At 39.4% G+C, this 27,936-nt stretch overlaps 1 protein-coding gene and 2 long non-coding RNA genes across 6 annotated transcripts in view; 2 read left to right on the forward strand and 1 right to left on the reverse strand.

Moving 5' to 3' along the window:
* The window catches only part of cntnap5a (contactin associated protein family member 5a), a 155,914-nt gene that overhangs the window by 91,690 nt on the left and 36,288 nt on the right, over positions 1–27,936 (forward strand). Inside the window, exons 8-10 of the mRNA XM_087267840.1 lie at positions 1,674–1,947; positions 15,658–15,801; positions 23,284–23,455. Coding sequence (XP_087123966.1) covers positions 1,674–1,947; positions 15,658–15,801; positions 23,284–23,455 — 590 coding nt within the window. The remainder of the gene's footprint in view (positions 1–1,673; positions 1,948–15,657; positions 15,802–23,283; positions 23,456–27,936) is intronic.
* Positions 3,776–7,800, forward strand: LOC147842360 (uncharacterized). Of its 4 annotated transcripts, none has more exons than XR_015499400.1 (7): positions 3,776–4,547; positions 5,200–5,351; positions 5,768–6,807; positions 6,892–6,999; positions 7,074–7,133; positions 7,225–7,399; positions 7,495–7,800. It is a non-coding gene; the product is annotated as an uncharacterized LOC147842360 (long non-coding RNA). The 4 variants fall into 4 exon arrangements; XR_015499398.1 differs by having other exon boundaries at positions 7,077–7,133; XR_015499399.2 differs by lacking the exon at positions 3,776–4,547 and having other exon boundaries at positions 5,302–5,351; positions 6,705–6,807; positions 7,077–7,133.
* Positions 10,222–13,364, reverse strand: LOC147842361 (uncharacterized). The gene is made up of 4 exons (XR_015499407.1): positions 13,330–13,364; positions 12,400–12,439; positions 12,157–12,301; positions 10,222–10,817 (listed from the first exon to the last, which is right to left on the reverse strand). It is a non-coding gene; the product is annotated as an uncharacterized LOC147842361 (long non-coding RNA).

Raw genomic sequence — 27,936 nt, forward strand, 5'->3', positions numbered from 1 at the left:
ATTTAGTGCTGTACTGTAAATGTTTTTACAAAACTTATCTTTCTTATTAGTACTTGGAAAATGATTATATATTAATCAACATTGAAACTGCACTGAAATAAACAGTGAAACTTAATATATTCATTCATTAATTTTCTTTTCGGCTCAGTTTCTTTATTAATCTAGGGTCGTCACAGCCGAATGAATCGCCAACTTATCCACCATATGTTTTACGCAGCGGATGCCCTTCAAGCTGCAACCTATCACTGGGATACACTCATACACTCTCAATCACACACATACACTATGGACAATTTTAGACTACCTAATTCACCTGTAGCGCATGTCTTTGGACTTGTGGGCAAAACCAGAGCACCCAGAGGAAACGTACGTGAACGCAGGGACATGCAAAATTCCACTCAGAAATGCTAAATGACCTGGCAGAGGCTTAAACCAGCAATCTTCCTGCTGTGAGGCAAATGCAGTACCTACTGTGCCACCACATCGCCCGAAACTAAATATAATTGCACAGTATTTGCATAATGATTTACAGTGATAATTATGTGATACTTGTAAAATAATCATAAAATGTATTCACTGGCATATTCAGGATGTAAAGTAGGCAACTAGAAAATATGACGTTTTCGTTTACTTGAAGATTTAAAAAAAAAATTATAAAAGTATTAATCAAAAGTGAGATGTATTTTATAAATGTTTATCAATGTGTTTTAAAACATTTCCTTTTCTTTTTTTTTTTTTTTTTTTTTTGGTTATTCCGAGTGGAATAAGCAAAAAAATGCAAGGCTTCAAGACATGATTTTTTAAAGTTATTTTGCTTCAACATTTTATCTTTAAAATGCTTTGCTAAAGGATGCAAGACATAAGCGCAATGATAAAACACAGCCTTCTATAGTATGTTTACATACACTGTAAAAATATTTGTTAGTTTGCACTTTCTTTTATTGTTCATGATACATACTGTAGGTGCTGTCTAGTTCTTGCTGCTCAGACCAGAACCCTGCATTTGAGCCTGAGCCCGAGTCCATTAATGCCCGACATTTTTATGCCCTTTGGGCCGGGCTTCAGGCCAATTTTCATGTCATAGCCTGCATGCATATAGGGCTTCGGGCCTGCTTTAAAAAAACTTCTACAAAAGTTTAGTGAGATTTAACGCGTGCAGTCCATAAGCGTCAGTGATGCCTTGCACACTGAGATTTTCAGCCACGTGCAATGGAGAACATAAAGTGAAAAATTGCCAATTAAAATTGTGAAAAACTCTAGAGGAAAGGCAAACTTCCTTTGTTAAAAAACAAACCAAAAACAAACAAACAAAACAACACACAAAAAACTAACAACAACAAAAAAACTATTCTCTAAATTATAAAAAAATAAAATAAAAAATAAATAAAAAACATCTACTTTCTAATTAAATATAATTCTATTATTATAAAAATAGACAAATATAAGTACATTCTGATGGCTGGAAATAGCTGGCGGAAACAACCCACTTGCTAATCCTTCATTTGAGATCAGCAGTGTCATTTGAGATCAGATTAAATTCATTGATTTACCTTGTGTGTGATCAGCTGCAGAAGATTGGCAAGTGGGTCATTTGTACTCAAGACTGCACTGCCATTTGGTCGTTCCCTGCATGCATGTAAACTGATGCTTTGACATTCTCTCTTCTCTCACAGGGCAACGTGACCTTTTCCTGCTCCGAACCACAGCTGGTGGCCACCACGTTTCAGAGCTCCAGCAGCAGCTTTCTGTCTCTGCCAGCACCTGCACCAGTCCTGGAGGGACTTTCGGTCCGACTGCAGTTTCGCACCTGGAACCCTGATGGTCTGCTGCTCTCCAGTCCACTGATCTCTGCTCAGGACCCTTGTTACCTGATTTTGAAGATCAGTAGTGGCCGTCTCCATCTCACACACCAGACGTCAGCACTAAAGATGTCAGAAGTGTCAGCTGGTGAGGATGCAGCTCTGTTTGCCCTTATTTTACTTGACTTTAAATGCAAGATCTCCCAAAGTGATGTTTGTTTATAAACTAATTTCGAGAGGATCACATGCTTATGACTCCTTGCGGCTGGCCCCACTTTATCTCATCTTCGTTTTGAAGAATCCTTCTTCCACCCCTACTCCTCCTCCTTCCTAGATGGGTGGCACGGTTGACCAGTGCTTAGCACTGCTGTCTTACAGCAAGAAAGTCTCTGGTTCTAGCCATTACCAAGCCAGCTGACATTTCTGTGCAGAGTTTACATGTTTTCCCCGTGCTCATGTGGGTTTCCCCTGGGCCCCCCGGTTTCCTCCCACCATCCAAAAACATGCAACTCAAGTTTAATTGACTAATTCAAATCAGCACCATAGACATGCTTCTAGTAAGTAGTTATCTCTGAAGAGCAATCTCTATCTGTTCATTAGCAACTACAACAGGGGAGTTCTCGAGATCTACCTGAGCTCAAATTCCCCTCTTCCCTTGCAACGGGAGGGAGCTCCAGGCTCGAGGATCTTATGAGCACAGGACTCTCTCTTGGGACAGCATGTCAAACAAGCTTTATAATCAATTATCAGCTAAGTGTGAACTCTTGAAAATAAAAAATTACTAAATCATTTTAAAAAGTCCAAAAAAACAATTGTTCTGATGAACGTTTCCAATGAGTATTGCAATGTTGAGCAGTTGAACATAGAGCTCCTGATCTGTGCTTAGAAGCACAATAATGCTCTTAAAAATAAAGCTAATTTACACAAATTAATTAGGAGAATTATTTTAAAGAGTATAAAAATCATGGATGATCAAAGTAGCATTTAGAGGCTATGTTCAGTATTTTCAGCAAAAATCGAGCACATTAGATCTCTAACCAATCCTAATTAGTAAGATACTTTCTTCATCACTACTATTTTTAATGACTTACAACTACTGTATATTGTAAGTCTGTAAGTCTGTTTTGATTTGGCATTTGGCATTTCTTACAAAGCAACATCAAACAACACAAATACTATCTTATGAGGTTTTCAAACAGAATACACTCATTGTACTGCCATAAATTATCGCTTGCAGGTAAAAAAGGTGATCAATGTTTCATGCTGCAATGGCCTGTCAAAAGGCGCACATATTCAATTTTACTGAAACAAATATTGGTCTTACAGTGCATAAGTTATTTGAACTAGTTTTTTTAGCTAATTTAACTTCATGGATCATTTTACAAGTGTTTTTGATGTCTAAAATGTATTTCCCATTGGTCATACTGTGCGGCGACGCAGTGGCTCAGTACTGTAGATAGTGCTGTCACCTCACAGCAGGAAGGTCCCTGGTTCAAGCCTCGGCTGGGTCAGTTGGCGTTTCTGTGTGGAGTTTGCATGTTCTCCCTGCATTCGCTTGGGTTTCCTCCGGGTACTCCAGTTTCCCTCACAGTCCAAAGACATGTGGTACAGGTGAATTGGGTAGGGTAAATTGTCTGTAATGTATTAGTGTGAATGAATGTGTGTGGATGTTTCCCAGAGATAGATTACAGCTGGAAGGGCATCCGCTGCATAAAAAATATGCTGGATAAGTTGGTGGTTCATTCTGCTTTGGCGACCCTATAATAATAAAGGGACTAAGCCGAAAAGAAAATGAATAAATGTATGGTTATACTGTATCTGTATTGTGTATAGTTAAATAATTCAATTCAATTCACCTTTATTTCTATAGCACTTACAGTGTAGATAGTGTCAAAGCAGCTTCACATAGAAGATACAAGATAGTAAATTGAAACAGTGTCAGTTCAAGAGTTTAAGTTCAGTTCAGTTCAGTTCAGTGTGGTTTAATCAACACGTTCTCACTCCCAACTCGTCACATACTGACGCTTGGTCAGGAACCCTCGGCGTAAGTTATTGACGAACAGGGTACCCCTTTAGCGTCATATTTAGACGTGCAGGGATTCCCTATAGAATCTGTGCCTAAGCCTGAGGCGTCATAGGGAGACGCTGGAGGCTCGTATAATTACCAATAGATGTCAACGCAATTTTTAAAACCATATTTACGCCTATTATCTTAGTTTTCTTATTTTAAAATTTGTAATTTTTATTTTGTTCATGAAAAGCGTCTGTAAACTGGGTCGAAACTACTGTATGAATAAACTTCGGTCCACGTGACATCCCTTCACGGTGAGTTTAACGCCGCTCTGCTATTGGTCAAACTGCATCAGCGGTGAGTTCACAGATGAGTTCAACTGTCAACATTAAATAGTATGTTGATGCTTCATAATGTATTTTTATTGGAGATTAGTTGGTGTTTATAAATATGTTATCATTTACTTCATATTTAATGAGTGAAATTATATTCGGTTGCCCAGTTTAGGGTAACTATGCCTAATAATACTTTGATTCATTCATATTATTTATTGTTTTTTTACTTTAAAAAATATTGCATTTCAAGTACTAAGTTTAAAAATGTCTTTGGCTGATATTTTTCATTTTAAATGATTCATTGAAGTTGGGGTCATTGTATGTGGCGATCTATTTTTTACAGTCTATGCTCGCTATCCCAAGGTTCATTGCGATCCCAATGTTCACTGCGTTTTCCACAAGGTAAGTAAAAAGTAAACAAATAAAGACGATTTGTTGATAAAGCATGTACTGTAAACTAGTGACGTTAACTAATTACATCAAGTTATTAAAAACATATTTTTCTCACATATAACGTTGGTCATGCATTAGAACAATATATAACAGTTACATTTTAAGATAAGGAACAGTGTAACCAGATTGTTGTTTTCCACAATAGAATTCATGCAAAATCTATATATAATATGCAATATGTACAAATAATAATACAAATGTATTCGTAATTGTTTCAATATTAAAGAACATCAAGTGTTTCCAAAGGTTTATTGTAAAAACAATTATTTTCCATGCCTTTAAAGGAAAAAAGGCAGAAATTTTGCCCGTCTGAGCACATTTTATTCATTTTACAAAAAAAACTAAACAAAAAACAGCTTAATCTACCACACACACACACACACACACACACACACACACACACACATATATATATATATATATATATTCAGATATGAATATTTTTCAGGTTCTTTAGATTTCTTTAAAAATCCAATTTTGTTTTCTAATAAGCAAAAAGTTAAATCGCTTTACCCATGTTTATATGTTAAATTGCACTTGTCTCTCTCTCTATCTCTGTTAACACATTTGTATTTGTTTGATTCATTCTTGTGTCTTTCAGCTTGTTTCTGCCTATCACCATGAGTGATTCCTTTATACTCAGATTTATCATCAAGACCTCAATAATAAGCTCAAGTCTTGATGACAACTTGATGATCTGCAGGAAGCACCACCATGTAAGAAAGGCCAAGACCACTCTGGAATCAGTCAAGGGTTAGTGAAGTTTTTCATTCCATGTATATGAAATGTCTACATTGTTTAGGCATATATGATTGTATGAGATAAAATGCATTTATTCTTTCACTACTATTGTAATAACAGAAAGAGACGCATTAGTTTTACTATTACTATTGTTTATGACAAACATTAAAAAACTACAGCATAAGCTCACAAAATATTGTGGCCTAACTGTTTAAAACTATTTGTTCTGGGTGTTGATAGTGGCCAATCATTTTTTTTCTTTTTTAGAAAGTATTTTGTTTTGTCTGATTTTGTGACACCTTATAGGCCATCAACTGTCCACATTGGGGTTTAGGAAATAAGAACTGCTTATGCTGCTTGTCAACTAGTCTTAGGATAAGTTAGAAATTTTATAAACGTACATTTTTTGTTGTTTTTATCTGGTACAGCTCATAGGAACTCCAATCTTCCCAACTGTGAGAGAGCCTTGCTCCAGTGACTGTCAGTGTGTACTTCATTGTTTTCATTAGTCCCTGTATCTGTAGACCCAGGTGACAGTGGGCTAGAGTCAAATTTTGTTTTTATTTAAACTAAGGCATACTGATGGCCTTTTTTTATCTCAGATTTGGTCATGCAAGTATTAATATATCCTAAAATATTTTTATATTCTTTCCATTGGTGGAAAAGATGTTGGTATAATTATTTTAAATTGACTGCTAAGATCTCAGCAGACATTTTTCTGAGATATTCTTGAGTGGGAGTCTGTGCAATACAAGGTGGATAGTATTTGCAAGGAAGAGCTCTTCATCTGTCCTGCTTCCACACTAGATATACTGCCAATTTAAGTAGATGTGAACCATAAGCATAACCATTTCAAGAATGCACAAGGTACTTTAAACTGTATGTGTTGAAACTAAATTAACAAGAAAACAGCTCTTTGATGTTCACCTAGTAAAATTAGATTAGAAGATATAAACTGTTATGCACTTGTTCTGTACTGTTTCATTCCTTTTTCAAACACTGGCATTTTTGAAGGTTTATTTACAGCTAAGGATTAAGGATTGACAGGAAGATTTGTGGACTACATCAACTAATGACACTACCTCTAAAAGAGTTGCAAAAAGCTGTCCAAAGTTTCAGCACCATCTTTAAGCCCATGATTTTAGTGTGTTTCATGCCTAAGCACATGAGTTTATATCTGAGATAGATGAGCTATATGATTATCTTAAACTGATCTACAGGTAAACGACAAAACTTATTGGTTTACTTATTTGTTTGTTTGTTTTTTTGTATATGTTAACCAGGTGAAATGGAGTGAGGCATACCAGGATATGCCTGGTTTTACTCTTGGGAAGGAGGTTGAACAGTACAGTGTTTCTTCTCTAGGATTGCAGTGACCAGACATGCTACTGTAACTCTCATGGTCATGTGCTGGAATTAGCAGATATTCAACAATTTGGCCATCTCGCTGACCCATTGATATCAGAAGGTAACAATATCCAGTAGAATTTGTTTTAGTTGTTCTGTAACCTATTTAAATAGTATTGTGATTTTTGATTGCTTATCACTGTAGACCGCAACAGCTCTGCAAAGCAAGTTGCAAAACAGAATCCAAGAAACTGGTAGTGACTGGAAACCAATTGGAAGACTTTGGTCTGTGATGTAGAGGAGTGGGCAGAGGGTGAGGAAATTCTTATTAATATTACATGTAGTCATGAAAAATTGTAAGTGTTACTATTACTGTCATTTTTTCAGTAGCAGAGGCAAAGACTACAAAAAACAGAAGTGATATGGATGTCTTCGTCATATGGCATGGTATGTACACTAGACTTCTGTCAGTGTTGATTCTTTAAAAGTTTACGTATAATCCTTGTTATACAACTTTCTTTTTATGAATATATTTCAGACTCTGCTGACCCAGCAACAAAGAGGAGGGTGTTCAACATCATCCTGCTAGTCAGGATTCTTCAGGAGAAGCAGTGGATTCTTGTGGCAGAGATGGCCAACCACTATAAATACCTTTCAACTCATCCTGGTTCCTTCAAAGAACTTTCCTGCTTGTTTGCTACTGAAAAGTACTGGTATGTATTTGTATTATTTGGCTCAAAATTAAGCATAAGGTTACCCAGTCCAAAGGATATTAATATATTTTATGTTGTTGTGTTCTTCTTTTAAGATTCGACATGTGGCCTAAACGAAGAGGGGTTAAAAGGTCTATGGATCATCATTCTCAGAAAGCAACAAAATAACTGAGAAATAAACAACAATACGATGGTGCAATCTAGAGACCTGCAAGGTACCTGCAAGTTTTGGCTGGAGCAGTAAACAGACATTTTTTAAATAAAGCTCCAGCTGATGAGTTTGACATTGACTGTGGATTTTCTTTTACTGTAATCCAGAAGAGGATGACCTTAACCCTGAATCTAAAGCATGTAATAAAATCTGTAAAAATAAAATAAAATTTTCATCATCTATAACCAAATTGTTGTCTCTTTTTTTTAAATACATAGATATGTACAGTATGTAAGCATTCCTCTAAAATCAATCAGTGTTGTAAATTAAGAGCATTATTGTATGCCTAACTGCTTACAACATATAACGATTTAAGGAACTCTATATTAAAATAAAATTATTACATTAAATGACATTAAGAGCTTTTAAAATATTAATTTTATGATACATTTTCATGATAAATTTAATTTTTGCATATACTTGGCCAAAAAATGTACATTATTATGGTCAACTGCTCAGATACCTCCAGTCAATATGTGGCTGAGTCAGGCAACCAGACTTTTACCTCTGAAAAAATTAACCTATGATTTACATCAAAGATCTGATGGATCTATTTGGTCCTCATTGATTTAAAAAAAAAATAAATAATAATAATCTCCTTTTATTTTTGTCTTTACTTTGAAAAATTTGTATTAATTTGTTAGAATGTCTAACAAAAAACTGCTGTACTTGTGAGATAACAGTGCCACTGTTGTTATGCAGAAAATAAAAGTTAACTTTGTATAATGTTTTATTGAATGCAAGATAAAAAATAAAAAAATAAAATAAGAGATGGGTTGCGGCTAGAAGAGCATCTGCTGCATAAAAACATGCTGGAAAAGTTGGCGGTTCATAGAGCTGTGGCGACCCCTGGTTAATAAAGGGACAAAGCCTAAAAGTAAAATAAAATATGTATTTTTTGTAGACATAGAACTTCACAGTAACTTATAAGTACAGCACAGAACTTTTTTACTTCTAGTTTAGATTGATTTGCATTTTTATTTTGTTGGTTATTGGCTATGTATTTTTAATCATTTGGAGGTTTGAACTATTCGCAGCATTTGAAAGGATATCTTTTCGTCATTGTTACCTCATTTCTCACTATTTTCATGATTCTTACAATGCAGCAAATCTTAAAATCATTTGATCATAAAGAAAATAATTATCAAATTAACCCACATGCAGGACAAAGACATTATGTGGAATCATTATTAAACACAAGTTCATCCATTGTCATCAAAACATACTGTTACACAAACAGTTGAAGATTTAGAAAGTAAAAATAATTAGATAAAGAGTGGTTTTTAAACAAATACATGTCTTTAAAAAGGTTATATTTATAAACATTTACATATTTTAAAAGAGCCTTTATCCACATTTTAAATAAAGTGAAAACAATTAAATATCACATGATGACCATTAATGAAACACAATTACAGAATTACATCCACACATATTAAACTGAACTCATAATATTTGTGATGAACATAGATCACTATTGCTAATAACTTGTAATTAAAGAAGATACTAATGTTTAGCTTATTTTTACAGCTTTTTTTTTTTTTTTTTTACCACAACTGTACATGTGACAATACAATTTCTTGTCCTTGTTGAATATAATACATCTACATAGGTTAACTGCCCTTTTACTCAAAGGGGATGAGTAGAGCCCTGTAGAAAAGGAAAAAGTATTCACATTTCAAACGAAAAATGAGTGAGAGAATATCAGCAAGACTATTACCTATGCTATGTTCAATAAATAATGTTGGATATAATAGTCTGGTATATACTGATCAAGTCAATAAAAGCTGTTTAAAAAAAATAATCATTGTAAAATAACAAATTTATGCCTGGCTTTCATATATGTCATAAATATATGCACAATGACCTTATTTAGATAGTCTTTAGTTCATAAAAAATTGTATTTGTTCCATTTTATTACAAAAAGGCTTTAAACTACATTACCCACAATCCTTTGTCGCTGAATAGATTGGACGGGAAAGACATGGCGCTACAAATTGTAGTTCATTGAAAGGTGTAGTTAGGGTTAAGTTTAGGGTTACGATCTTGGTTAATCGGTAACTATTTGAAACACAGCGATAACTCATTGATAAAGGACACTGTTAGTAAAGTGGCAAAGTTAGCAAAACATAGTTAGCAACACTAAGGATCTTTTAATTTGGCTTTGAAGTTATAGTCCAATCACAACGTCGCAATCTACGTCACACTTTGTCTCTATTTGGTAATCTTCCGGCTGAAGGTAGATTAATATAACCTTATAATATAACTTAAATATCAAAATGTGTATTAATATTACATGTTATTTATTGTCTTATTAAAAATACAAATGTATATTTACCGTGTGAGATTCCTTTGTGGGGGTAACCTGATGTGCAAAATGATCATAGTAAAACCAGATCATAGGCAGTATACTTAATTTGAAACGAATAATAAAATAATAAAAAAGCTTCATGTTTGAAAACATTTCCAGCATTTCATGTAACTAAACCCTGCATCCTCCAGGTATACAAATATAAATATATATCAAACTTAAATGACAAATATAGTGCCCATTAAATAGTAAAAATAGTAGTTCATTGTAAATGAGTATACAAATAAACACAATACATTTTTAATGAAACATTTATCATTTATTTATAATGCCACAAAAAAAAAAAAAAAAATCACGCAAACATGCAAAAACCAAAAACATATATTTTATAACAGTTTTTAATGCAATAGTATATTAACATACATATATAAATTATTAAAAACAATTATAATTGAAGGAAATGTATATTTTGTATTATTATTATTATTATATTTATTTTGTGATATTTATTCATGTCATACATCTGGTATGTCAAGCTCAAGTAAAACTGCACTGCAAAAAATATTTTCAAACGATGGCTTTGGAAATGCCATTATAATAAACAGCTTTCACAACAACAAGAAGTCAAGTTCATGACAAATGCAAATTATGTTTATAATAACAACTTTCTGAACTTAAACATCAAAAGTAGAATAAGTTCAAAACATATTCAAGTATTTACTAAAGAATAGCAAAAACAATTTTTACAAAACACTGAGAACCAAAGTGTGCTTGGTGAGTCCAGGTGTTTATGCTGACTAGACTGTCATATTGCAATCCGGTCAGCATGAGGAGACTTGGGCGTAAAGTGTCAGCAATTCCTGGAGGGCTCCCAAGTGTTATTCCAGGTTTTGCCACTGTAAAGTATTAGAAGTGCACAATATCATTACTGAACAAAGAATGAGTGTTAGGTTTCATTTAGAAAGTTCAGTGATATTTATTTATATATGTAAAGTGTCATTAAACCTGGCACTCTTGAATTAACTGTATAATAGGTTAAACATTTCCAGCATGTTTCCATGTATTCCAAGCAGATCTGTCAGTTCTACAAACTCAGAGATCAGGATAGGGACTGCACTTCTCATTATGAACACCCTTATCCTTCTCATACATTTTTATCACCACTGATGTCCACTGCTGTAGTTTTCATTAAAGGGAATGCTGACACAAATTCCAGCAAGTTTTGTTTAAATAGCAGAATATGGGTATTATTGGGCCAAAACCTTAAAAAAAATATAAGATGCAAGATTTGAATCTTGATGAACATATTGTTAATTCACTTCTTGCAATTTAAAACACACATCTCATGTTTGATTCATCAATTATATGAAAACTACAACAGCATACTGTGCTCCACCCTAAAAATATTTCTAAATTATAACAAGCTTATTGCTTTACATGGCTAAACATTAATTTTATGCCTGCATTATTCACTGCTATTACTGTAACCCATTACACTCTTAACCCAAACTAGTTGACTTTATTAGAAAACTGCATAGAAACATGTTGCCTTAAACCCTTTATGTTTTTACACAAGGTGAAACTAAACAGCCCACTTTAAATTAACCTAGAACCTTTACAATCTTCTTGAACTTACAGTAATATTTTAATTCAAGTATGGCTGTTAAGTTGCACATTGTATAAAATGTAAGGGGTTTAAGGCACTGGGTTTCTATACAATTTTCTAGTAAAGTCAACTAGATTGGGTTAAAGGAACAGTTCACTATTTACTCTCCTTTAAGTGGTTGTAAACCTTTTTTAAAAACTTCCAAGTTACTTTGTGTTAAACATGAAGGAAGTTTTTTGAAGAAAGCTGAAAAGCTGAAAACATTGACATGCATAGTAGGAAAAAACAAATACTATGGAATTAATGTTTGCAGGTTTTCATCTTTCTTTAAAATATAAATTTTTGTGTTTAACTGAAGAAAGCAACTCAGACATTTTTGGACAAGTGAAGTATGAGTCATTAATGACAGAATTTTCCGTTTTGGGTGAATCTTTTTAAGAGTATACTGAAAGAAATGTCCTACTCAATGTAGCTAACTTCAGCTGCATGTGTAGCCCCATAAGTACTTATCTAGAAATCAAAACAATAATCATGTCAGTCCCATTTTAGGCCTTTTATATCATATTGGCCACAGAATGGACTACTTAGTGTTGCAATAAAAAATATATAATAATAAAATTATGACTTACCACACAATACAAGACAAACAGTGAATTTTCAGCTCTGCCTTTGCTGTACACAAGATGAGGTTCCAGCTTCAACACTGATCTTGAGTGGGGCAGTTGTGCAGCTCTGTGAGGTTGTGACTGTTCAGATGCAGTGCTGTGAAGAAATCTTTATTAAAAGAAAGTACATTCTTTTAAAATCTGTACATAATAACAAAGAAAATACAGTGATTTTAAATAATGATTAATTCTGAACAAAAACCTTACCCTTAGTCAAGATGAATTCATATGTCAAAAGTTTCTGCATCTGAAATGAATAAAAACAGATGTGACATTAGTTAAACCCACTAAACTACTTGATACATCAGTACTGCATTAAGCAGTTGTAAAGTAATGTAAGTGTAGTCCAAAATGAGCCTTAATCTCTTTAAGATAATGATTTAAAAAAACGTTGCTTGTGTTAAAAACAATCCAGCCACTTGTAATACATTTGATCAATGGTAAATTTCTGAGAAGGTGCAAGGTAATCCTTGAGTTTTACCATTACCATCCTGACTGACATAATATTGGACAAAGAAGACAGCTTGTTGTCTTTACCACAATTTAGAGATGATAGATTCTTTCTTTTATTAAATAAATTGGTAAAGGCCAAACTATACTGGTAATAGTGTAAGATATTCATTGTGTGACATCCATCAGCTTAAGTTATACTTGAGCTTTTGTTATGCTATATATATATATATATATATATATATATATATATATATATATATATATATATATATATATATATATGTGTGTGTGTGTGTGTGTGTGTGTGTGTGTGTGTGTGTGTGTGTGTGTTTGTGTGTGTGTTTTAAGGCATGGAAAATAATTGTTTTAACAATGTAGCCTTTAAACCTTTGGAAACACTTGATGTTCTTTAATATTGAAACAATTACGAATACATTTGTATTATTATTTGTACATATTGCATATTATATATAGATTTTGCACGAATTCTATTGTGGAAAACAACAATCTGGTTACACTGTTCCTTATCTTAAAATGTAACTGTTATATATTGTTCTAATGCATGACCAACGTTATATGTGAGAAAAATATGTTTTTAATAACTTGATGTAATTAGTTAACGTCACTAGTTTACAGTACATGCTTTATCAACAAATCGTCTTTATTTGTTTACTTTTTACTTACCTTGTGGAAAACGCAGTGAACCTTGGGATCGCAATGAACCTTGGGATAGCGAGCATAGACTGTAAAAAATAGATCGCCACATACAATGACCCCAACTTGAATGAATCATTTAAAATAAAAAATATCAGCCAAAAACATTTTTAAACTTAGTACTTGAAATGCAATATTTTTTAAAGTAAAAAACAATAAATAATATGAATGAATCAAAGTTTTATTAGGCATAGTTACTCTAAACTGTGCAACCGAATATAATTTCACTCATTAAATATGAAGTAAATGATAACATATTTATAAACACCAACTAATCTCCAATAAAAATACATTATGAAGCATCAACATACTATTTAATGTTGACAGTTGAACTCATCTGAGAACTCACCGCTGATGCAGTTTGACCAATAGCAGAGCGGCGTTAAACTCACCGTGAAGGGATGTCACGTGGACCGAAGTTTATTCATACAGTAGTTTCGACCCAGTTTACAGACGATTTTCATGAACAAAATAAAAATTACATATTTTAAAATAAGAAAACTAAGATAATAGGCGTAAATCAGGTTTTAAAAATTGCGTTGACATCTATTGGTAATTATACGAGCCTCCAGCGTCTCCCTATGACGCCTCAGGCTCAGGCACAGATTCTATAGGGAATCCCTGCACGTCTAAATATGACGCTAAAGGGGTACCCTGTTCGTCAATAACTTACGCCGAGGGTTCCTGACCAAGCGTCAGTATGTGACGAGTTGGGAGTGAGAACGTGTTGGTTTAATATTCACTGCTGAGAGTCCAAACACTGAAGAGCAATCCATAGATGCACAGCTCTACAAGTCCCAAACCATGCAAGCCAATGGCGAAAATAATAGTGACAAAAAAAAGGTCAACAACTTGTTTGAAAATTTTATGAGGGTCGAGCAACTGTTTATGGTGTTTTTCCAAAATGAACTTCATGTCAGGCAAATCTAGTGTATGGTTTGAAAAAGATTATGGCTTCTACATCAGGTAAAATTCAGCCTGGCTAGGTTGGAAGATAAGCAAAAAACTGCTTTTTTTATGCAGGGAAGTGTTATAAATTAATTACTAAACTTCTTTTTTTATTGTCCTAGCATATACAGAAAATGTCATTGGGTGGATATACAGTAAATTAAAGAATTAATCAACAAACCTATTCACATCTGTTGCTGCTAAATCATGTGATTAAAATAGCATTTATTATTTTTACCATTCAATCTTTGGCCCAGCCATTTAACATTCACCCGGCAAATTGTAAAAAGTATAAAGCCTCAGCAAGTGACACAGAAATGCAGCTATGATCAAATGGCAGAGCTGTCACTTTTATCCAGGCGAGACACTCTTGCCACTGAAATTACTGCTTTGAAGGAGCCTAATTGGAAATGCTGCTCTGTTTCAGCAATTATGCGCACATAACGATCAAGAGTATAAATGTCTGTCTTTTTCAATTCAGCAATGCAAAGACGTCCTATTCCTTTAAACAGCACAGAATGGTAAACGCTTTTGCTCCATTCCTCTTTTCACCAATGAGCAGTGTGAGCAAAACAAAACCATTTGCATGAAAGTCTAGACTTGCAGCTTATCTCATCATCCTCAAAGGCAATCATGCCAATTTTTTTTTCTCAGCACTCTGGACAAAAGATCAAGCGAAACATACATGCTGTTCAAAACAAGATTAGCGTCTGAGATGGACAGCTGTGTTTCAGTCTGGTGAGGAAACCTGATGTTGGACAACAATCGACACGCAGCAGGGGGAAGGAGGGCACACTCCATCTGTTCTGCAGGGTGTTAGAGCGGCTGTTTTATCCTACCTGAAACCATTATTTATTTATTTATTTATTTATTTATTTTTTTTGGTGTAACTCCCGTCATAGGAGCATTGGCTGAAATAGAGGGTCTTGTAATTACCGGAGGAGAAGAAGTGAAGCGCTTGAGCTCAAACGACAAACAGATGGCTGGCACAGGGGAGACTGTAGACACACAGCAGCCACACACAGCTTGGGCGCCCTTCACATGTAATGGCCAGAATTAATTAAATCAAACCTCAAAGAGAATTCATCTTTTGGGGGGCAGTGTTGGAGGGGGGTACATTTTTTACTACAAAATTGCTTTCTTGGCACTTTGTATTATATTTGTTTGATAGTGAGTTCTTTGTTCTGACTGAGTTCATGGCTTAGTTGCGTTTAAAAAATGGCGGTTCACTTACAGGTTGTCTTGAATGTCTTTATAGTAGCATGTGTGTTGTTTATTTTGCATCATGCAATTATTATCTATGTGGTATAATTACATTAAATGAGTGCGTGTTGTTTTTTTGATCGGCAGGCCAGAGGGTGAATGATGGTTTGTGGCATTCAGTGAGTCTCAGTGCTCGAGGACTGCAGATGACCATGACTCTGGACAATGAGCCCGCATCCAGCATCCACCTGAAGAACTATCTGGAAGCCAAAGACAAACAATATTTTGGAGGTAAGATAATGCATAAATCTTGTTGATGAATGGCTAAGGGCATACACTATGTACAGTTGCCTTGAACTGTGCCGAACCACGCTTGTCCCCCCTCCCATCTCCCCAATGGCCTGCACTCACATTGCATCTGAGCCTGAGCATGCTTACGTCATTGATCATGCGCTGTTGAGTTTAATAGAAGAGAAGGGCTCTCACTCTGTACAGTGGCGATTGCTTTAGTTATATCATTTTAGTCATTTAGGATGCAGTAACATGCAGTCAAATATTTTGCCGAACAGATCAGCCACTTTTAACGCTCATAATTTATCATAAAGTCCTCCTGCTGCAGGTATTAGGAGGTTTGCTGTAACTGCAGCTGACGTGCAGCGAGGGGTTTGCATCTTTAATAAACCTACAGTTTGCGTTCACTGAACAGTAAGAATGATTAATTAATCCATATGAAACAGTCATGTATTGTCTTCTTTTTCGGGCTTCGGATATCAGTTTTGTACTCACACTACAAGCCTGAGCCCAAGTGAACCCTGCTCTGGCACACCTCTTCCAGGCCAGGGCAGGTCAACTGAACCAGAGCGCTTACACATCTCAAACAAACCAGGAAACCTGCCTGGATGGATAGCATAGTGTGAGTTCACCCTAAAAGTCTTTAGATGCAATAGAACTGTTAAGACTGTTGGCCACTAATAAAAAGATGACGGATGTTTACTGTATGATGACCGAAATGGCCTTAAACACCCAGCAGGCACAGGATGTCAACATGACATCGGATTGATGTTGTACCCCAACGTCATGGGGACATTGTATTTTGTTTGGAAAGTAAAATCAGGTTGATGTCAGAACTCAACGTCAGGCCAACATAAATGTCCAATGTCCAACCTAAAACCAACCAAATATCAACGTCTAATGATGTTACAGCTTAAAGTTGTGTGGACGTTACCTCTATGACATCTATCAGACATTGGTTTTTGGTTACCGTACCTGATGAATAAATGAATAAATGGTACTTTTACTTGAGTATGATTTTCAGTACTCTTTCCACCACTGCTTTTTATTAATGTTTATGTAATATAAAACATTTATATTATGTAATATAAAAACATTGGTGAAATAATGTTCCATCATCAACATATTCATTCATCTGTATGTCATTTAAAATTGTAATATATTATGAAGTATTAAAATGAAGTCTTTTGGTGTGTCATAAAATGATTATTTATGATTAGAAGCCGCTTGTCTGAAAGAGTATTGAACGGGCCAATGAAAGCAATGAATTGGCAGCGTAAGCTTGCACAGGTGTACTTCATTGCCAATTATCCCAGCATATAAGCACACCTGGAGCGAGCAAACGCCATCCTTTTCGCTTCAGAGACTTTCTGATCGAGTCGATGAGGGTTCCTCCTGCTGTGACCAGCGATTCTGAGCGAACGAGAGCATTCTCCCGGTCAAGAGTGTGTACACGCAGCGGCAGACGGTCGAGCTGGGTTTCTCCCTTGCCCGGCGTTCTTTGGGTCCGGTCCTCCAGAGCGGTGCGTATAAAGTTGCAAATTTCACAGAAAGAGCAACACAGTCGTGCAGCACGTCCTTTTCAGGACGGCGCTCCGACTGTGCGTTTCTGGATGCGGTGGTTTCCTGTCCTCGGATGATGGGCACGGGCACTGCGTTACATGTCTGGGGGTCCAGCATGTTAATGCGCTGCTCGCGGGCAGTTCATGTCGTCATTGCGATGCCATAACTGTTGCGCAGTAAAGATCGCGGCTAGCCTTTGCAAAAGGGCGAACTACCCCAGTTGTCCCCTGCTCTGCAGCGGGCACTCGGGCAGATCTGAGGGTTTCAGCGAGAGATAATCCGTCGCCCACGGGCCCGCGGACCACCCGCTCCTCTAAGCGCTCCATCCAAGCTTCGGGCGGGGGTATGCAGATGGTAGCCCTTACGCCCGATGACACCGTGACCAGACGTCCACCGCGGCATCGGAGGGTGGGCTTTCATTGTCCGATGATGATCCAGACCCGCTCGCCCCCTTCGGGCTGGTGAGCGCTGTCACTACGGATCCTGAAACGGACATGTTAGCCGTGCTTTCCCGGGCTGCTTCGGCCGTGGGTTGGAGATGGTTTATCCCCCAGCTCCGCGGCCGGACCGAATAGAGGGGCGTTCCCTTCTTCCCGGAGGTGCACAGTAGGCTCACGCGGTCTTGAAAAGCACTTTTTTCTGCTCGTGCTGTGTGTCCCTCCACCCTCACCACTCTTGACGGTGGAACAGCCAGGGGGTATGTGGCGATTCCTCAGGTTGAGTGCGCGATGGCGGTCAATCCGCGCAGTGCCTCTTCTTGGTGGGGTCCGCCTCGTCTCCCATCCAAAGCCTGTAAGTTATCTGCCTCCCTCGGAGCTAGAGCTTACATAGCTGCGGGCCAGGCTGCTTCCGCCTTGCATGCGACAGCCACCTACCAGCGCTACCAAGCGCAGGCGCTGGCCGAGCGGCACGAGGGTGGGTCCAACCCAGGCTTACGAGCTTCGCACCGCCGCCGACTTAGCTCTTCGGACTACTGAGTCCGCTGCGTGTGCGTTGGGGACGACGATGTCCACATTAGTGATCCAGGAGCGCCACCCCTGACTGATATGCGCGAAGTCGACAAAGTCCGCTTTCTTGACTTTCCCCATATCCCAAGCCATGTTCGGCGACACTGTCTGTGAATTCACCCAGGAATTCAAGGTGGTGAGAGAGCAGTTGATAGGTGATGTCTTATCGGCGGTCCGTAGCCCGCTCCGCCCGCCGTGCCAATTATACCTGCTCCTCGCCGAAGGCGCCCGCCTACGAGAGCTGCTCCGCCCCCGCACACGCCTCTCGCAAAGCGAGCGCGTCGGGCACCTCGGAAGCAGGCAGCCCCCCTGCCCAGAACGCCGCTAAGTCTGGCAACGGACCGCGAAGCGTCCCTGGGACAGGCCATCTGGAGAAGAGGGAACTTGCTCTTTCCCCGCTGGAGGGCGGGGCCCCATTTCCAACGGCACTTTTTTACTGCTATGAAAACATTATGAAAGGGCACTTTTCCACTTCCCCGGATGTGACAGCCCGAAATCTGCCAGTCTGGGACGCTATGCTTTCTAGCTTGCAGATTCGGTGCGTTTCGCCAGTGGCTCACGAGCGCTGGGAGGACGGACTCCTTTCTCCCACCCCTCGAGCCTCCCCTCCGGAGCTCGGGTGCGGAGTGAGAGCAAATATCTCACCTCCAGCTTTTCCGTGGGACCCGCGCGCTTCCCGGATCAGCACACCCACTCCGCGCTGCCCCACTGCTGGTACGTCAGCGATTGTAGCGATGAGTCCATTAGCGAGAGCTCTGCCTGCCTGGTTAGCGCGGGCCAGCTCTTCGCGGTGGCTCATACGCACAATCAGACTCGGCTATGCGATTCAGTTCGCGAAACGGCCCCCCAAGTTACGGGTGTGTATTCACCAGGGTCAGCCCCCTGTCCGCCCCTGTCTTGCGAGAGGAGATTGCTGTCCTCCTCGCGAAGGATGCAATCGAGCCGCTTCCTCCAGCCGAGATGGAGAGCGGGTTTTACAGCCCACACTTCATCGTGCCCAAAAAGAGCGGTGGGTCACGGCCAATCCTAGATCTGCACGTTTTGAACCGCTGTCTGCACAAGCTGCCGTTCAGAATGCTCACGCAGAAGCGCATCCTCCGGTGCGTTCGTCCTCTAGGTTGGTCTGCAGCATTAGACCTGATGGACGCGTATTTCCATGTCTCCACTCTTCCTCGCCACCGTCAGTTTCTGCGGTTGCGTTTGAAGGTCGAGCTTGGCAATACAAAGCCTTCCCCTTCAGGCTCTCTCTGTCTCCGCGGGTCCTCACCAAGCCGGCGGAGGGTGCCTTAGCGCCCCTTCGGCTCGCGGGCATCTGCATACTTAAATTCTTGACGACTGGCTGATTTTTGCCCTCTCTCGGAGCAATTGATTATGCACAGAGACAAAGTGCTCCGGCACTTCCACCTGTTGGGGTTTCAGGTCAACCGAGAAAAGAGCAAACTCGCCCCCGTGCAGAGAATCTCTTCTCTCGGGCTGGAGCTGGACTCGGTCACCATGGCAGCGCGCCTCTCCGGAGAGCGCGCTCAGCTGATGCTGTACTGTATGAGAGAGCTCGACAGTAAAATAGTGGTCCCACTGAAACTATTTCAGAGGCTCCTGGGGCATATGGCATCCGCAGCCGCTTCATGCCGCTCGGATTACTCTGTATGAGACCACTTCAGCACTGGCTTCACGATCGAGTCCCCAGACGCGCATGGCACGCGCGCGCACACCGAGTCTCTGTTACTGCGCTGTGTCGCCGCGCCCTCAGCCCTTGGAGCGACCCCTTGTTCCTACAGGCCTGGGTGTCTCTAGAACAGGCGTCCAGTCTTGTTGTCGTTTCAGCAGACACTTCCAACACGGGCTGGGGGGCTGTGCGTTGCGGGCATGCGGCTGCGGACCTGTGGAAAGGTACCCAGTTGCATTGGCATATCGCCTGGAGCTGTTGGCAGTGTTCCTCGCTCTCCACCGTTTTTTTCCGGTGCTGGAGCGGCAACACGTGCTGGTCAGGACGGACAGTACGGCGGCGGTGGCGTATATCAGCCGTATGGGGGGTATGCGCTCTCGCCGCATGTCTCAGCTCGCCCGCCGTCTGCTCCTAAGGAGTCATCCGCGGCTGAAATCGCGGCACGCCATTCATATTCAGGCAAGCTCAACCGTGCAGCCGATGCGCTCTTACGGCAGCCTTACGTCCTGGAGAATGGAGACTCCACCCCGAGTCTGTTCAGCTGATATGGGCGCGATTCGGAGAAGCCCAGATCGATCTGTTGCTTCCCCCGAGATCGCTCATTGCCAGTTGTTCTTTCCCTGACCGAGTACTCTCGGCACGGATGCACTGGCTTACAGCTGGCCTCGGGGCATGCGCAAATACGCGTTTCCCCCAGTGAGCCTGCTCGCGCAGTTACTGTGCAAGGTCAGGGAGGACGAGGAACAGGTTGCTGGTTGCGCCCCTCTGGCTCAACCGGACCTGGATGTCAGAGCTCTCCCTCGCGATAGCCCTCCCCTGGCAGTCCCTTCGAGAGAGCACCTACTCTCTCAGGGACAGGGCACCATCTGGCACCCTCGCCGATCTTGGAGGTCCTTAGACGCGAGGAAGACTTAGGTAACCTCCGATTGCGGTGGCTAATACCGTCACTCGGGCTAGAGCCCCCTCCCCGAGCGTGCCTATGCCCTGAAGTGGAGTCTATTCACTGAATGGTGTGTCTCTCGCAGAGAAGGCCCCCTGTAATTTGCCAGATCAGCATTGTGCTTTCTTTACGCCGAGAGAAGCTGTAGAGCAGGCTGTCGCCCTCCACACTCAAGGTTACGTGGCTGCCATCTCCGCTCTCATGACGCGGTGGCTGGCGGCACCGTGGGAACGCATAACCTCATTATCCGGTTCCTCAGGGGTGCTAAGCGAATTAATCCACCCCGCCCCCTCTCATGCCCTCTTAGGCAGATCCCTTCGATCCTCGACTCAGTATCTTTCTGTCCCTGAAGACAGCTCTGCTGGTCGCGTTGATATCGATTAGAGGGTCGGGGACCCGGAGGCATTTTTCGGTCAGTGACTCGTGCCTGTAATTGGGCTGGCTTTCTCTCACGTTCTGAGACCCTGCCCGCGATATGTGCCCAAGGTTCCTACCACTCCGTTTTAATACGAGGTAGTGAGCCTAGATCCTAGAGTTTAGATCATCTGAGCAGGTCTTCGTCTGTTATGGCGGTTGGCAGCAGGGAAGTGCCGTACCGAAATATGTTCCCACTAGATTGTGGATGCCTTTCTTTCGCTATCAGAGCCGAGGTGAGCCGCGTCCCCCGAGAGTGCGTGCGCACTCCACTCGAACTTCGCATCCTCTCGAGCGCGTGCACGCGGCGCCTCTCTAACAGACATCTGTAGAGCTGCGGGCTGGGTGACACCCAACACATTTGCAAGGTTTTACAATCTGCGAGTGGAGCCGGTTTCCTCAAGGGTATTAGGTAACCCTTGGTGATTGAGGAAACAATTCGGTAGGGTGTTGAAACACGCTTGCTGCGCCATTCTCCCTAACACGGAGGTACGTGCGCCTTTTTATCTGTCAGTAAAGTTCCATGTCAGGTGAGCCCTGCAGATTCCTCCGTGGCCCCCAGCACTGACTCAGCGGAGGAGTCACTTGCTGGCCCACTACGTTGTAGGTCTGCCCGCTGGTCAGCCCGCGTTTTGGGTAAAGGTGCCTGCTATGCGTGATCCCCACTAGGCGATCCCATATGCTTATTCCGCCACGGTTAAGTTCCCCCCCCCCTGGGCGGACCCGTGTCTTCCCTCTCCGCTAACCACTCTTTTGCTATGTGTACTCCCCCTTTTTAGGGCTAGTCCATATGTAATTCTGCCATCTATCCCCCCTTGGGTAACGAATGGCCTCCGCAGCGTCCTCCCTATCGGGATTGCACGCTTCCCAACGTACTGTCGTATTTCCTAGAATTATCTAGATGCTCACGACTTCCCAAAAAATATATCTAAATCCGTAAGACTTCTGTTGAAGTACGATAAATTAGGGCCAGGGACACGTTGGAGGACCGCGCCTCCCATGATGTGGGTGCGTCACGCTTGCTTGACTATCCCCTCATTGAGGGCGTTGGTAAGGTGCAGTCATTATGGCGCTTTCCATACTTCTCCCATTTCGTGGATGTCAATCAATCCACTCTATGGCACTGAAGTTCCCCAACCGAAGGGGAACGTTCGAGGTAACAGAAGTAACCCTTCGTTCCCCGAGGAGGGGAACGGAAGTGCCATACTCCGTCGCCATAATGACTGTCCCTTAGCTGTTTGAAAGTCTCTTCAGCTTAAAAGGATGGCGTTTGCTCGCTCCAGGTGTGCTTATATGCTGGGATAATTGGCAATGAAGTACACCTGTGCAAGCTTACGCTGCCAATTCATGGCTTTCATTGGCCCGTTCAATACTCTTTCAGACAAGCGGCTTCTGAACCGAATCCTCCCATTTCGTGGATTTCAATCAATCCACTCTATGGCACTTCCGTTCCCCTCCTCGGGGAACGAAGGGTTACTTCTGTAACCTCGAACGTTACTTACAGTAAACTATTGTTACACTGAGTGACATGCTAGTGGTGGTCTTCTGTAAATCACAAGAAAATGCTTCGTTTTTCTTAGAGTATAAAAAATAAACACAATGCAGTTTAATGTACATGGGGGAAAAAAAACTTTATTACACTTTTGTAGTTTCAGTGTTTGAAACCATTTTTGCTTGCCTATATACAGATTCATAGTAGTTATGGCCCCTTACTTTTGCTGTTTAATATTTTTAAATATAATACTTTGTCGAGGAAAATGAGATTACACTAGGAAGATAAAAACTGCATCTAATGGTGTGAGGGTCACTTTTGCAGCCATCCAATAAATACAGTATTGTCCTGTAATAACATCCATACCCACATTCAGATGAATTTTCCTCTGTTCTGTCAGGATGTCCTGTATCCCAGAATGACTCCAGCTGCTTGAACCCCACAATGGCTTTTCAAGGCTGTGTTCGGCTCATCCTCATCAACAACCAACCTGTAGATCTTCTGTCGGTCCAGCAAGGCCATCTAGGAAGCTACAATCAGCTCCAGTTTGACTTATGCGGTATCCGTGACAGGTGCAGTTCTTCTCATTGAGCTCAACATATGCTTGATTCGTATTTCTGTTGCTGTTTTACATTTGTGGGCCACCTAATAACCGCTAGATCTTATCTTATTCACGGCACAGAAACTTCAAGATGTCAGAGCTGTTCTATGTCATTAAGGCCTCAGGTTGCGCTGGCTGAGTTGGACTATCGGCAGAGCCTTAATTAGAGCTGGAGGAAGTTCATTTGTACTTTCATTTAGGTTAGCGGCCCGCTAACAAGCTCAGTGCTGCATTCTGCACTTCTTCTCATTACCGCATACTGAAATCAGAGGCTTCATCGACCCAAAACCGCATGACCCCTGCTGTCCCTCAGGTCTACAGGGGTCCTTCTTGGAGGGCGGCAGATTTCTGCTCTCGTCTCCTTATTAGCTTTCTTTAGAGTAAACAAGACAAATGGAAACAAAAGATAGTAGGATCTTTAGCTATAGATTTGTGAGAGACAAAGAGACACACGCTACCTTTCAAAAGTTTGGAGTTAGTGAGTTTTCATTTATTTATTTGCATTTTTATATTTCTAGTATTTTTTTATGACAAACATTTATAAATGCCAAATACCGCATCATCATGATTTAATAGGAAGCACAAATGAAAAGTAAAACATGAGTAAATTATAAATGAAGCCATTTCAAACAATGCTAAATAAGAGGTTGGTTAGAATTTTAGATTATTTTTAAAGACATTCTCCAAAAACAAAGACAAATCATTTTACAATTTAAAATAACTGTTTTCAGTCTATATAATAAAACGATGATACATGATATTACTGTAGATTCATGAGAACAAGACAACATTTTGCACAGTATTTTAAAGAAAGTTTCTTATTTATTTATTTGGCTGAAAGTTACAAAATGCAAAATGCAGGTGCAGGTGCATTTTCAAATATTGTTAACTGCTGTTATTGTTATGACAAATTTCTAAGCATGAATTATTGTATGTATATATAGAAGTACTGTACACATTTTCCCTTTAAATAATTACAATCTTGGGCGACATGGTGGCTCATTGGTCAGCACTGTCACCTTATATCCAGAAGGTTGCTGGTTCGAGTCATGGCTGGTCCAGTTGGCATTTTTGTGTTGAGTTTGCATGTTCTTCCCATGCTGGCATGGGTTACCTCTCGGTACTCCTGTTTGCCCCACAGTCCAAAGACTTGCAGTATAGGTAAATTGTGTGTAGATGAGTTTGTATGGGTGTTTCCCAGAAGTAGGTTGCAGATGGAAGGACATTCGCTGTGTAAAACATGTAATGGATAAGTTGGCGGTTCATTCCACTGTGGCAACCCTTCATAAATAAAAGGACAAAGCCGATAGAGAATGAATGAATGAATGAATGAATGAATAAATAAAATCTTATTTCTCAAATGTCATCATAAATACTTTCTCAATACTCAAAGTGCAATCAAAGGTTAACCTTATTTTTCTTCAAGCATGAAAATGCTAAGAAGTGATTACAACAGCATAGCATGGTCAGCCTGATGTGATGACACATGTTGTAGACTAAACTTGCTCCATGTGTTCGTTCAATTTTGAACTCACAATCACGTCTATAGGGAGTGCGCATTTGACAGCATCTGCCATGCTCTGAACTCTCCATCATGGTCATGTCATTCATCTCTCTTAAAATTCGTCACCTGATCATGCTGGATGAGCAGAGCAGGCACATACAGTTTAGAATGGTAGAAGCTGTTGTCTAGTGAGTCAAGTAGTTTTTATTTCTGTAAAATGCAAATTAACAGTGGAGGCTTTGCCACAGTAAGTAAAGTCTAATTGGAGGTGTCACCTTCAATTCTAACATCACACTCACACTGTCACATAGAAAACAGTATTTAGCCTGTTTTTAATGTCTTTTCTGTATAAAAAATTATTTTGAAAAAAAGAAAAAGTACTAACCTCACACAGTTGAACTGTGTATGAAATTATTAAGTATTAATTACCACAACCACAGTTATACAAAAAGAATCTGGAGAAGGTTATTTAAAATAATACTGCTAATAAAAAGTTTCACAATCCAAAAATGAAAATGCTTTTTCTCATCTTGGATAGATCAATTAAACTGGCTACACACAACAGGAAATTAAACAAATAAGATTTAATTTTATGAAATTAAACACATAATGCACTTTAGCGAAAAAAAGAGTTCATCCTCTTTGGACACAAAGATTGTGACACAAAAAGTCTTATGTTATTGCAGGTCAATTTGTAGGAGCAGTCAACACTACTCTGTATAAGTCAGATTAACTAATTATTGCATTGCCTAAAATAATTAGCATATGAAGTTTATTTTGTTTTTATTTATTTATCTGTTTATTGGGCTGGCACTGTGTACATTAATTAGCATTGTTGCAAATGCACCAGAATTAGCCAGAAGCCTATTTTCATCTGTTGTCCCTAGAAAGAAAAAAAAACAATACAAACATTACACAATCAATCAAGCATAATTAAGAAGCACTAAAATAGGCATAGTTACATAGATCGTAATTGTATATGAAATATGAATATGAACAAAATAAATATGTATATGAACAAAATAAACTAATAACACATTATGTAATAGATATATGAGTAGTTAAAACATATTTAATCAACAAATCATTACGATGGCAGACACAAGTGGTAGCATGATGGGTACTGTACAAGCTAATACGAATGAAGTAAAGATAAAGTTCCATGAAGACATTGTGTAAATTTCCACATTTTCAAAAATTGTGTTTTAGTTTAATATTGCCAAAGCTAACAAATACTATGTTTGTTCATCAAATGATGTATAAATCTCAATTTTAAAATAAAAATTAACTTTTTGGCTGGCTTTGTGCTCCAGGGTTGCAATTATTAATTATGTATTTACATAATTAAGTAATGAACTTAATTTTGAATAGTGTACAAAGTTTAGCCCACTAACAGCATTCTTACCTTCACTGTATTTTTGCATTTATTATTCTATACAGAAGAACCTGGATCATTTGACTGTATTCCGTTTATTATGCTGCCTTTTATTCAATATCTCTGTGGTCTTTTTTTATTTGGCGGCAGGGACTTGTCCCACTGGCTTGTCTCTACTGCTGGATTATATTAATAGTGAACTTGTATGAACATGACAAGACCCCTCCATCAGTGGCAAGTCTAAATCATTTACGAGCAGCTGTCATAGTCTGAGGGTCTCCTCTGTGAGCTATGTGACAGTTTTTGTGAGCCAGCCAGAGGGCGAAGGCTCCCGGCCGCTAGACTCAACCTTTCCTTCATCTCTGTCCCCTCAGACTGCGTCTCTCATAATCAAGCTCCAAAATAGCTGACCCCTGCAATGCTTTGCCCTCTTTTGAGTTTTGGATATTGTCAAAGAAAGCTTCTCCATGGAGACAAATTTGTTTTTGCTTTTTTGTGTGTAGCACTTACATTTTCACCCTTAATGAATCCTCTGTGGAAGACATCCTTTTCTTATTTTAATGATGTGGCCCTTATATTGTCTGAAGGTGGTGACACATCGGAAACAGTTTCTGGTGAGCTTTCTGCAAATGAGCTTCATGAGTTTTATCAGAACTAGTTTGGTTTTCACATAATAAAAGTGTTAAGAGAGTTTGTGGTGGGAAGGGAACTACATGTAATCTGGCCTAATCAGATTTGAATTCTTTTTGTAATTGGAATATTTTATTTGTAAAATTATGTAATAAGATTACATCTACTTTTAATTGCTTAGATGATAACAAATTACTCACACAATGACAACAAAAACTGTCACAATCATTATAAGAAATACAAAAGTAATCTAAATGTAATGCAAAAGTAATCTGTAAATTAGATATACCAAGAAAAATTTTATATTTAAGATTGGAACACATTTTATATCCATAGGCATCTTATTTTGTCAAATTTGCAAATATTATAGAGGAAAAGATGATTAAACATCAGGAACTCCCAGACTTTCAAGTCTGAGGAAAAAATGGAGCCAGTCCTCAGTGGGTAGATGATGTCAATATGTTTTCTACAGATTCAGTGGTGTTGCAAAATCTGAAGTAAAAAAAATAAAAAATCTGAGAGTTTAAACATTGAAATGTTTAAACATTTCTATTGAATCTGTCAAATCACATCTGCAGACTGGCTGTGGTTTTTACTTGTTTAGACTGTAAATTTGGGGAAAATCAAGGAAAAGCAACTAGTGTATTCCACCATTAGCAGGTATGAAAGGAAATGGGGATCTAAGGATAATATATTTATTAACAAACACATGAAATGGAGTTGTGTGTATGAACTCAGCTAGCAACAGAAAAACTGGGTGAATTTTAAACAGCAATAGTGTTTATTTTATTTTCAATTGAAAGTGACCACCTAAACCCATACCTGAATGTCTATTAGCAAAGGGTACATGTGACCATCATTTCAGTAAATGAAACAAAAAAAGTGTACCATATATGTGACCCAGGCATGATGAATACTTTCCAATATTTTAGAAATAGCGAGA

Source organism: Danio rerio, chromosome 9 (genome assembly GCF_052040795.2).
Source record: "Danio rerio strain M-AB ecotype USA chromosome 9, GRCz13ab, whole genome shotgun sequence".
Taxonomy (NCBI): Eukaryota; Metazoa; Chordata; class Actinopteri; order Cypriniformes; family Danionidae; genus Danio; species Danio rerio.